Genomic DNA, 13,052 nt, shown 5'->3' on the forward strand with positions numbered 1-13,052 from the left:
GTTCAAGGAAAGGTTGGATGTGGTACTTAGGGACATGGTTTAGTGGGTGACATTGGTAGTAGGGTGATGGTTGGACCAGATGATCTTGAAGGTCTTTTCCAACCTTAATGATTCTATGAGGCAGGATTTCCCTTTATGGAATCCATACTGACTCTTAATCACATTAGTGTTTGTTGTGCATTCAATGGCCTTATTTTTATTTTTATTTTTTTATTTTTATTTTTATTTATTTATTTTTTCACCAAATTATTTAAACTGATATATTTTGATACCACAGCCACTGTATATTTAACTGGCTTGACTTATTTCCAAACCTTTATCCTGTTGCTAACACTAAACCAATCACTCCCTGTAAAAAGCCACTCATTTCTTACTTCTTATTTTTTTCCCTAGCCCTTCTTTCCTTCAGTACTCAGTAGAAACTCAAACTCCTCTGAGCTTTCTAATCTATATTACTCTAATCTAGATTACTGGCTCCTTGCATATCAGTACATTTATCCCTTACCAGTGTTGGAAGTAATCCTCCATATCTTGTAACTCAGGACAAGAACATAAATTTTCATCTCTTTCCTGACTTGTTACCCCTTATTTATTTTCCTACTAGTTTTTACTAACTGGAAACTTACTTTTAGATATGTGTCATGACACAAATTTACTTTTCCCGTACTTCTGCAGGTCTGTCACAGTCCATTTCCCAGAGACTCTTGCTGCCAGCAGTACATGCTCTCTCTAAGCTATTCACAATCTGCGATCATGTTAGGCCTGGTAGAGAGGGAGGGCATTGCTGAATTCATGGATAAACCTGACCCTTCTTCTCCACATCCGTACTCCTCAACTGATGTGTCCATGGTTCTGATTGCTCTGATGTGGATAGGCTAGTATCCTTGTATTTGAGGGCAAATTATATTATAATATATTTAATATGTTATAATATATTATAATATATATATTATATTGCCATTTTCAATTTATGTCCCTTGAAGTGAAGGGGATTACAGAAATTAAGTAAAAATTATCTTTTTAATTCCACATTTAAGGGTGGGGGGTGGGGGGAAGGGTTCTGTATAATGTGATTTACAGCTGGGAAACTTAAAATGAAATTTTAAGACTATAATCCTAAAAATGCTTTTAGCTAATAATATATTTTTGGCTAGTATGGAAAATTTTGTATGACTTTACATTGCATAAACATTCATAAACATTTACATTACATGAGACGTTCTGCTAAAAGTCCTTGATAATGATAACTGAATAGTATCTTCGAAGAAATTCACTTCTGCTTACCAAGGATCTGACTGAGAAAACAGCTGGTCTTAGAGGATATTCTCTTTCCATCCTTACTTATGTAAGGCTGAGTCAATGTCATATAACCAGGGAACACACACAAGCATTTGATATCACGATGTATCAGAGCTATGTAAAATATAGTTTAGGTAACTACAGCACTTTAGATTTTCAAGTTGCAGATATTAAAAGTTAATTTTCAGCCAAATAGCAGTTCTATTTCTTTATTTGTACTTCAAATAAACAGTGCTAACAGACTACTGATCAAGTGGAAAAGGTTGAAGGTTTTTTTTTTTTTTTTTTTTTTTTTTTTTTTTCAGCTAAAAGAAAGAGTTTGAAGAGTTTGATCCCAACGGGATCAGTAGGAGTGTGGACAGCAGCTTGGCAGAGGTGATCCTACCACTCTACTCAGCTCTGGTGAGGCCACACCGGGAATACTGTGTGCAGTTCTGGGCTCCCCTGTACAAGAGGGACATAGAATCTCTAGAGAGGGTCCAGTGTAGAGCTACGAAGATGATTAAGGGATTGAAGCATCTGTCTTAAGAAGAAACACTAAGTGAGCTGGGCCTGTTTAGCTTAGAGAAAAGGAGATTGAGAGGGGATCTTATCAATCTCTACAAATACCTGAGGGGACAGTGTAAAGAGGAGGGGGTCAAACTCTTCTCAGTGGTGGCCAGTGATAGGACAAGGGGTAATGAGTACGAATTGAATCACAAGAGGTTTAATTTACTTAAGTTTCAGTGAGAATTGTGTTGTTTATCCAACTACTAATAACCCAATCACATTTTAAAATAAACAGATTTAATTTTAAACAGAAATAATAAAAAAGTTATTCATTTAGAAATTTGTTGCAGAGTATGATATTAAGAGTCATGTAGGGGAAAAAAAACAAACAAAAAAACCTTCCCTGAAGAATACGTCAGACAATTCATTTGAAAAAAAAAGATGATACCAGGAATTTACTTTATCCTGAATCAAACTAGTGCATCAGTTATTATAAATAACATAAATGGTTGTATATCTGCTTTCATAAAATGTATCAGTTATATGCTGATGTGTTCTGTGGACACTAACTTATAGCCTAAGTCTTGGCATTTAATGAATTATGAGATAGTTAAAGAAAACTAATTTTAAAACCAAATTTTTAAGGTGACACTGCCCTCCAATACTGATGAACAGCTTGCTTTCACAAAGACAAAGAGAAATTATGAGGAAAAATACATTTTCTGAATTCAGCCATCTTTTGGTATTCTGCCATAGATTTCATCAGCCAAACTGTTTACTTCATCACAGCTCAAGCATACATTCCCAAAGAATCTTATAACCAATGTACTTAAATCTGTACAGCACACGCAAGTGTTTGCACATTGCCATCTACTTCGGAGTTATTTTAGTGTTGATAGTGTTGCTTTTCATATAATAGTACAATTTCCATCTTTTACTGTACAACTAAGCATTGTTATTCATCTCGTGGCCAGTAATTGTCTCTCCCCTTCCGCCCGTTTTTAAAAATATTTTGTTACAATGCATTTTGTTACAAGCTTACTAGTTGGTATATTGGGTTAGAGTGTCATTGAAATGTACAATTTACTCTCTAAGGTCTTAAGGTTTGGAAAGGTCACATAACTTTAATAATAAGGAAACTTGAGTGCAAGCTAGCTTATTCCTTTAAAGTGAGCAAAGGATCACTGAACTGCTCAGCATTTGATGCTGTTCTACTTAGTAGTTAACAATAAACTACAGGAAGGATACATGTCTGGTGTTATCCCAGAGTAATTATATTTGTCTACCATAAAGTACTGTCAGAGATATGCTCAATCATTGTATTGAAACTGATTTATTACTCAATGATGTTTTTCTGTTAATAAAAGGAATTCCTGCATTGTATGATGCAGGAAGCTTATTAAATATCATAAGTTTTGAAAACTAGATTACTGAAGTGTGTAATAGAATCATGCCAGGAAAGTGCATTTAAGAAAACTTAAATCTGCTTGGTCAGAGAAACTAATTCATACCATTTGGTGCAGCTCCAACAGGTCTTTGTTGTGTATCTTTATTATTATGTAAGATAGATTGATCTGTATCATGTTTGTAGAAGTAAATTATAGTTATTTTTATCAGATTTATCTAGCACAAGTTTAGACAGTTGCCTAAATTGCTTTAGCCTCAGCAAGTATATGAAAAGTCCTGTCAAATATTCTCTTCATCTAACTTAAAGGCACTTAGCTCTCAAAGTAAAATGTTCCTTTGTTACTGAAGTGGTGTCTTCAAGATCTCAGTTCCCTGCATCACTCTCTTGAAATATCAGCCCCTAAAAAACTTAAGGTCCCAATTAAGATTACCTAATTGAAAGTGATTTAAATAAGATATTATGAACTCCCTGGTACTGAGTTAAATACAGTAATTAAAGAAGTATGTATCAGAGAATCGGGAGCTAGGATTTGCATGTTTACTTTCATGTCTGAGTCACATGTGACTGACATATTATGGTCTCTGGCATGCGATAGGACTCATCTGGAGAAGAGCTGAGTCTCTTAATCATCAGATCAGTGAGGACAAGTACTGCCCGAGGAACATGATGAAAATTAGTAGGGCAAAGCATCTACAGAATGGTAGTTTGTGACAGAGGCTAAATATAGCAAAAGATGCTGAGGAAGACTAAAACTAACTTAAAAATTTCTTTTTTTAATTGTTTTAAAGTTAGATTAAAAGTAAATTAGAAATGAAGGTGTAGAAAGGGTTGAGAAAAGTAAACCGGACTGAATTCTCATATAGAAAGCATTTTATAATAAGAAGTAAATATTTCTATGATACTTGAGAGAGATGAGAGATACAAACTCTTATACTGAACATGCTGTTACAGATCTTACAGTACTGCTGAAAGAAGCATGAAATATACACGAAATTACATGATTAAAAACACAACTTCATTTAAAATAAAAAATACAGCATGCATTTTCTTCTTTAACACTAAAAGAATTACAGCCATTTTGGTGTCATTTATAAAAATGGCCAAAAGGCTTGGCCATACTTTCTCCATTCCAGTGACATTGAGCAGAGTTAAGGGAATATTTCTCAGGATGATTTTATAACTAAGGATCATCATCCTCATGATTGAAAGCTTTCTCTGAGTAAACTGTCATCCTTGACAAACTGTTTTATTAAACCTTTGTCAGCTGAGAGAGAGAGAGAGAGAGAGAGAGAGAGATATTAAAATAGCCTGGAAAGACTTGATCTCTAATTGCCCTCTTCCCTTGATCTCCTTTCATCCCTGTTGTTGCCCTGCCTGCTCCCTAAAGAAACAATAAATAACAAATTCCATATAGGAGGAATATGTCTTCAGGCTGACCTTTGTCCTGACCTGACAGTGCAGTGGCTCAGAACCTGACTGGTTAATACCTGGCATCCCCTGATACCGATTTAGCTTCATCTCTAGGAATGGCCCCCCTGTGGAGGGAGTGACACCACCACCTTCCCTCTCCCCATTATGTTACTGCCTGACAAACAATAACCCTTTGCGTCTGTGTGTGTTTGGAGGGAAGGGAGGAAGAGTAGTTGGGGCACTGCCAGCCTATAGCTTGGAGAAAGAAGAAGGATGTGATATGAAAATGTGTAAAATTAACCTGGACCCTTGACTAATGGGGGAGAATCTTCCGCCATGGACATCATGCTCCTCCCAGAAAAGACTTCAGGATACTGATGACTTGTAGTGAGTCCTGTCCTCAGTCTTTGAGGAAGTTTGATGTGTTGATCTAGGGACCAAGAGGAATACTGAAAAGCTGAGCATAACACCCAAATAAAAAATAGGTACTAGGAAGAGTGTTTTTTTTTTTCCAGTCATTTTTTTGGTTATTATTAATAAGTCTTTAGGTTTTAAATTGGACTACAAGTGTTAGACAAATGGAATCATTAGGCTGTTAAAATGCTAACTGTACAAACAATAAATGTATTCAGACCATATATATATATATATATATATATATGTCTTTTTATAATTATGACTTTTTTCACAGTACTCAGGCTGTAATTGACTGATTAAGCAGACCATTTTAAATGAAAGTACCTGGATGATGGAAGCTCTAGTAAAGTGGCTCCAAGCAAAACCACCTCATTCATAAACATACTGTCTCCTGTCCCAAAAGGGAAGATTAAATTCATCATGGTCTGTAAAGAGGCTAATTGGACCACTGGGGAAGACAGAAAATACAGGTTTCCCTTACAGGAATATGTGAAAAAAAAGGAACAATCTCAAGTGCTCAACAGAGGGTTGTTTTTTTAATCATTTCTGTTAACTCCCCTCTTCCCACCTAAGGAATTAAAAGCCCCCCAGATTTAACAAAACATATTCAGGCAGAAAACTTCTTCTCTCAATCCACTAAACACTGTCTGTGGTAAATACACTACCATTACGGAGATAAGTAAGATACTGCTATTTCCTGTTGGTTGTGAATGATCCATTAATTTTTGTGTGCATCTTCAGAATGGTACCACAAAATCTGTCAGAATTTCAGCTTCAGAAACATTCTGCTTATTAGAGGATATATAAGAGGCACCTCCTGTAGTGGAATCCAGGATTCAAGGATACTCCTTTCCCAGCTGTGGGAAGCCAGCCCCATTCACCCTGGAAGTCCTTCCCTTGCAGGCTGATGGATGGAGCTGCAGTGTTCCCATTGCAGGTTCAACCAGTGGAAAAGATGAACATGTAAGCCAGAGATACACGCACAGGTGACACACGTGAAGAAAACACTAATGGCCCGATGCGTAGACTGCCCACAGAGAAGGTACTTTTAGCAATACCCATGTATAACACCACAACTGACATGAAACATAAGCACAGAACATCGAATCCCAGTCCTCCTCTCTGATTTACCAGCATTGAATCTAAACAGCTAAAATATGCACACCTTTACTTTCTTATTCACAAGGACATGCATATTCATGGATCCCTAGAACACCAGCACGTGCCCTCAGCTCAGCTTATATCGATGCCCAGATCCCAGGCTTCCCACTCACCACCTAGTCCAGCACTATCTGCTAAAGAACTCCACATGCGCGCACACGCATACACACACGCTCACCAGGTTAAGGGAAAAGGACCAGCCCCCACAGTTGTTGGTGCTCAGACACGCTGGTCTTATAACCCTTACACTCTACAGGTGCTGATGCTGGGACCCTCTTTTGTTCCAGATGATGGCACTGGACATGCTGACCACCATCATCCAAGACCTGACTCCAGTCAGTGAAAGTATATTCACTCACTACAGACACACACTCTTAATGATCTGTAGTTCCTTCAGCTGCAGACCTTAAGACCCTCATTCACTCCAGCTGCTGGCACCACACAAGTCAGAGCTGTTATCACCAGCTGTCTAATTTTCATTGCAGACCCCATATTCAGTCACATTATTATCTCCTGTCACTGGTACCTAGACCTTGAAGTATTCGGTCAGAGTTGACAGTGAGATTACATGGAAAGAAAATTAAGAAAGGATTATATAAGAAGATAGGATTGACTACAGTGATTAGATGCAGGACTCAGACAAGTGTGCAGACTGGCAGCTGCTCTCATACTGTCTTTTTACCACCTTCATCCTTATATCCATCTTGTCTTCATTTCTCCCAGATATCCTTGCCTATTCTAAACATTCCTTAATAAGTTTAAGTGTGCAAATTTCATCATGGAGTATTCAATCATAAAGTAATGGCATGCCTAATGTTAACTGCTTGTTATTGAAATATGTTTAAAATGTGTGTGAGGAGAGTTGTGAGAGCTCAGTGAATGAACTAAACAATCTATAAAAAATAAAAATCCATAGCTAACATGAACATATACATTACCAGTCCAATAAGAGCATTCTATCATAGTGAACGCAACAACATGGGTTAAGTAACCTTTACTTCTTTTGAATAAATACTTGTAAATAATAATTGTATTTACAAATATAGAATAACTTTATCATAATTTTATTTACATCTTATCATCTTGCAGTGACAAAAATATTTTGTATTTTCTTTCATACCATGTTAACAGTTACTGCTAGTCTCTTACCTCAGTTTGGAAAAAAATTACATTTATAAAAGTTTAAAAAAATCTTAAACATCATTTACACAATCTTGTTTTTTTGTTTGTATTTTCCATGCACAAATTCGTTCCCCAAAACAGGTGAATGATTTTAATCTACTCAAACACTTAAAATAGCATTCTTAATACAAGATTCATAGTTAGACAGCTCATCTTGTCTCAGAACACAATACAGATACATTGGAATACCAACAATGCCACTTTTTTATAACTTTTTTTTTTTGGAACTATTCTTGAAATTGCCTTAATACAGACAGAAAATTTTACATAGTATCACAGGAAGAAATGTAAACTTAAAACAAGCACACTTGGTCAAAAAATACTTAGAGAACGTTATTGTATATCGGTCAAATAGTTCTGATGCAAGGTATGCTGATGTACTACATCCCTATAACAGCGAAAGCTGAAGTAATTTATATTACAACAGGAAAAAAAAAAAAAGATTCATTCATAGAATAGAATCATAGAATCATCTAGGTTGTAAAAGACCTTCAGGATCATCAAATCCAACTATCAACCTGACCTACCGAGTCCCGTCACTAAGCCATGTCCCTTAGTGCCATGTCCACATGTTTCTTAAATAGCTCCAGGGATGAGGTCTACACCACTTCTCTGGGCAGCTTGAGCACCCTGTACATGAAGAAATTCTTCCTAATATCCTCTGAACCTCCCCTGGCATAACTTGGGACCATTTCCTCATGTCCTATCGCTTGTCACCTGATAAAAGAGACCCTCCTCATTCCTGAAATCCTGCCTTCTCCTTAGTGTGCTTAGAGAGAAGAAAGAATACTCCATGCTCTTTTAGCTACCTAGGGAAGAAAAAGGAAGGTAATTCACAATCAGAGTCTCATTTTCTTCTTCTCAATCCTTGCCAGAAACCTGGAGCACTACATTTCAATGACTGCTGCCATGTCACCAGAGTTGAGTACATTGAACTATTTTCATGTCACATTGGGTTCAGGTTTTCTGTATATGGAAGGGTGGTCCTTGTCTTCTTGCCTCAATCCCAATAGGCAACGATTGCTTAGATCCAAAAGAATTTCATGGGTAAAAATTTCAAAAGAATGTTTCAGCACAATTTGGGTGAAAGGGACAAAACTATTTAAAAAAAATAGACCATGCACAGGGAAAAAGTTGGTTGTAGAAAACTTTACTGATGGATTCTGTGACTCTCTGAGTTTCCTCCTTTGGAAAGAAAGGATTTTCTCAGAATGAGGCTGATCATGATCCCCTATCCAGTGAAGGAGAGGGGAGAGGAATATAAAAAGGAGCTACTAAAAATATAGAATTAGGAACTTTTTTTTTTTTTTTTTTTAATGGAGTCAACTAAAATGTAAACAGGAATGTTCAGTCTTTCTTTAAGAAAATAAACAGTGGCACTGGAATTTACTCCCCTTTGCTTTCTTTTTCTTTTTTTTTTTTCTCCCATGTTTTGCTCTACTTTTAATTTATTATCTCAATGTGATGATTTATTTATATTCTGTACTTTTCAGGGATAACTAATGCTTTCATGAAAGAAACATTTTTTAGAAATTTTGCTGTCCTTGGATATTCAAATGCTAGTTTTATATTTAGCTCATTCTTAAAGAATGTTCTTCTGAGTATTGCTACTTCTCTTATACCAGCACAATAAATCTCTGCTGTGAAGTATAAGAATGAACAGTTTTAAGTTTAACTGCTATCACAACCTCCCAGAAAAAGTGTTTATAATAGAATGGTTTTAGATACACTTTCTGATTTAAGCTATTCTCATGAAATCATCTTATTTGTCAACTAAATCTTACATAAACTGATTAACCTCTGAGTTTTGTTTCTTTTGAGAGACACACCACTTAATCATAACATTATTGACTCTTTAAATTATTTTTACCTTACTTTTCTAGCACATCTCTTAAGAAGATATTGAAATTTTGAATATATATGTCAATCATCCTAAATCATTGAGCAAGAACTGATCCTTGATTCTTGCAAACTCTGCATCTGAGAATCAGTGAGTTGGTGATTATGATCCTACTTTTGGCATATTACCGACAAGAGGAAGGTCCTCATGTATGTGAACCACATATCAAAAACTGCTGTCATTTACACAACTTTACTTTAGTATTCAAGTCCTTTAAAATTATCACATGGAAGTCTGATTTCTTTATGTTACAAGACATTTTAAAAATCTGAGGAAATTACAAACCATGAAACAATCATCTAAAACAATTGTTTCAGTGAAGCAAAGGTTCACACCATTATGATAGCAAAGGAAAAAAAGTGTTTTCTTACCTGTAAAGCCCTTGTCACATTCACAAAGAAAAGTGTTTGGAGTAATATTGCTGCAGTTACCACTGAGACATGTATGTGGCTGACACTGTCCAACTATTTCTGTACAATTTTTACCTATTTAAAAGAGATAATAGGAACACAGAAAATAAGTAAATATTTACTTTTTTTTTTTGAAATGTCAAATTTATATGTAAAATATAACATTTAATTTTATAGATAGATGGTTAGACACTTGTGCTCATATCACTAGCATTCACCGAAATTACTAAAGTTCTAAAGTGAGATATAAAGATGTTCAGCTGCTGGAATATGAACTCATTTACCATATAGCTACAAATTCACATATAAATTAAAACCCAGAAATGCTATTAGTACAATAGGTATTTGTTCTTTGTGACTTGAAAGTAGCTTACAGTTTCTTCCAGCATAAGACCAAAAGCTGTTTACAAGTGGAGTCCAACTTTTGACTAAGTTTTTCTTAATACGAAGCTTTCTGGGAATTACAATTCTAATTATCAGTTTATATGCTATTAAAACATATGGATCTGAAAAAAACACATAACTGCTTGCCACTTGAATTGTTGCTATAACATCATTCACACTTCAGCAATTTTTCCACTTTCTAATGCACTTTATGGGAGGTGCTTTTAGCTCTTGTACTTTTGTGTAGTCATATCCATAATATACGATGGTTTAATCTCCTATTTTTTCTTGTTTACAAACAGTTTATTTACTGAACCAATAATGTCAGTGCAAAATGATGGCCTTAGCCAACACTGTCTCATATAGTCTAACAGAATATTTTAAGCATTGCTTAATGATAGTGTTAAGCACGATGATTGGTTTTAACATAATTGCTTGTGAATCTTTCCATCAGTTTAAATAAAAGTAGTACAAAGCTTTTTTAGATTAAAAAAAAAAAAAGAAAACATGCTGCATCAATAATTTGCCATTGTTTTTCCACTATTTTTACCAAACCTTGAATAATTAAAAATATATTTTTCTTATAATACTGACAGATTCATACCTGCACAATCTGCTATTTGCAGGTGCATTAGTAATCAAATTATTATGCAGTCTGAAAAGCAATTAAAAATAAATTACAGCAAACTTTATGCAACATAACTTTCATTTCTGTGTTCTGTGAACCTCACTCATTCATGACTCATCAATTGTGTTTCACAGCATAACATCACATTTGTAAGAGCACAGAATTGCAATCCACCGAAGGAACAGTGCTAGAATTCTTCTTCATGAAAAAAGAAAGAGATACAATAATCCTTCTTTTGATAGGAATGTTTATTTCTGGTACTTCCTAAAGGACTCCTGAACTCCATTGTTCTGAATCTATGAAAAACATACCCGTACTTTCCTTCATCCACTTATGTTCCTCCATGAAATCAAGACAGTGACTGAGTGAGAATGTATATAATCATGTTGTACTCTCTGGTAGTTCCTTCAGTGGGTTTTAGATAAATACTGCAATATTTCCTACACAAAATTGTTTTGTTTGTTTGTTTGTTTGGTTTGTTTGTTTGTTTTGTTTTCAATTTGTGAAATATTTAATCCGGTAACAAAATTATTTTTAGTAAACTTACTTGGAAAGGAATTTAACAATGGAAAAATATGGAAAAAATAGTACTTTTTTTTTTCGCTTGCATTTCAAATTAAATGCATGATTTTTCAATTGAAAACAGATTTTGATTTTAACATTTTCTTTAATGTAACTTCAAAGGTCTTTCAGCTGAAAAGGACGTTTTTGTTGCCGGTTGAATTAAATGTTTATTTCAACAAAACTGTTGGCTGTCAGAATTTTGTTTTAATAACTATTTGTGTATGGGCTGATTCCCAACTATTTATGTTATTTTGTGTAAACTTGATCTGCTGAGCAAGCAAGCAAAGATAATCAGTTATCTTTTTAAATACAGAAGTACTTATCTATGTCTTGTTCTTAAGTGGGAAGGAAACATGATGAGGATTTATTTATTCTTTCCTCACAATGTACACACAAATGTAACCAACTACATTTCTTTGGATGACTGCATAGTCATATAAGAAACTGTAGGTAAAAAGGACAGTGCAGGTGTGGTAGGGTCAATGGACAATCAAACTGTATAAAAACATTGTTAATAATGTGCTCACTGCATTATTATGCATTAAAGAATATATATCTATGTAACAGTTATATATGGAGAGAAAAAAAAATACCTGAAAATTTTGGAGGACAAGTGCACTCATATGAATTTCTGGTACCTTCTGACTTGTCGGTACATGAGGCATTATTATGGCAAGGTTTAGTGGAGCACATATCAAACTTCTGGCAGAATTTTCCGGAATACTGTGGCAAACAATGGCAATTATATGCTTTTTCCCAAACGTGGCTTAAACATCTTCCATGCCCAGAGCATAATGGTGCATTTGGAGACTGTTGGCAAAACTGCTGCTTTACGGTTACATTCAGACGAAGGCCCATCTTGCACAATGCTGGACCTCTCTTATGAAGCTCTGCAAAGTAATGAGTTCCAGCACCAAGCCAGTTTGGGTCAACTTGGTGCAGTCCTCTTATCTGGCAAACAAAAATCAGCTGCTCTTGAAAAAAAACACTTTTAGGGCAATTAATAAATTCTTCCTTGGAGACGTTTACCAAATTAATTCCATAGGACTGAAAGGATGGCTCAGAGGAGATGAAGAGACTGTCACCTAATTGAAGCTGTAAGGGGCATATCTGAGGGACACTGAGATTTTTATCTTCCCCAGTAGTATTTTTATTCATCTTCCAGCATTCTGCATAAAAGTCTGAGCAGATGTTTTCCCTTGGTGTCCATTTTATTACAATGGGTTTTGGTTCCACTTGCCACTCAGCAACCATTTGCCTCTCACATATTATCTGCCCCTTTACAATGCAGAGTTGAAGAAAACACACTACCATGTGAACTGTTGATTTTGTAGTCATTGTTCCACCTGGCAAATGGGAATCTTGGTTCACACCTGCTGCATTTCTGAAGATAGATTTAGAGCACTTTTTTCCTAAGTCGCTTCTGTATTTTCCTTCACAGCCTAGGAATTCAAATGGAGAAAAACATTTCTGTGTTCACACTAAATACAGTCAAAGCCTCATTAAATTTTTATATATATATATATATATACACAATAAAACAGGGTCTACATCTAATTATACTACACAGGTATAACTAAAGCCAGACTTCTTTTTCTGATCCTGCTGAGGATTTGATTTTCATTTAGCTGGTCAATATACTTGCATATGGAACAGAAGCAGCTTAAAATCACACATGCCATCTTCCCTCCCTCTCTTGGCCAAAGCTAATGATAACCAAGTTCAGATAATACATCTGGCAAAACTGAGAAGTAAAGCATAACATCTAAGTACTAGTCATGAGTTTTAACTACAGATGTT

General features: G+C 35.3%; 1 protein-coding gene across 1 annotated transcript in view; it reads right to left on the reverse strand.

Annotated features, from left to right (window-relative positions):
• EYS (eyes shut homolog) overlaps nucleotides 1-12,590 on the reverse strand; it is an 856,207-nt gene extending 843,617 nt beyond the window's left edge. The window contains exons 1-2 of the mRNA XM_040553008.1: nucleotides 11,846-12,590; nucleotides 9,638-9,751 (exon numbers count right to left, since the gene is read on the reverse strand). Of these exons, the coding sequence (XP_040408942.1) occupies nucleotides 9,638-9,751; nucleotides 11,846-12,590 (859 nt within the window). The remainder of the gene's footprint in view (nucleotides 1-9,637; nucleotides 9,752-11,845) is intronic.
• Between the last annotated feature and the right edge of the window lie 462 nt (nucleotides 12,591-13,052).

This window comes from Cygnus olor, chromosome 3 (genome assembly GCF_009769625.2).
Source record: "Cygnus olor isolate bCygOlo1 chromosome 3, bCygOlo1.pri.v2, whole genome shotgun sequence".
Lineage (NCBI taxonomy): Eukaryota > Metazoa > Chordata > Aves > Anseriformes > Anatidae > Cygnus > Cygnus olor.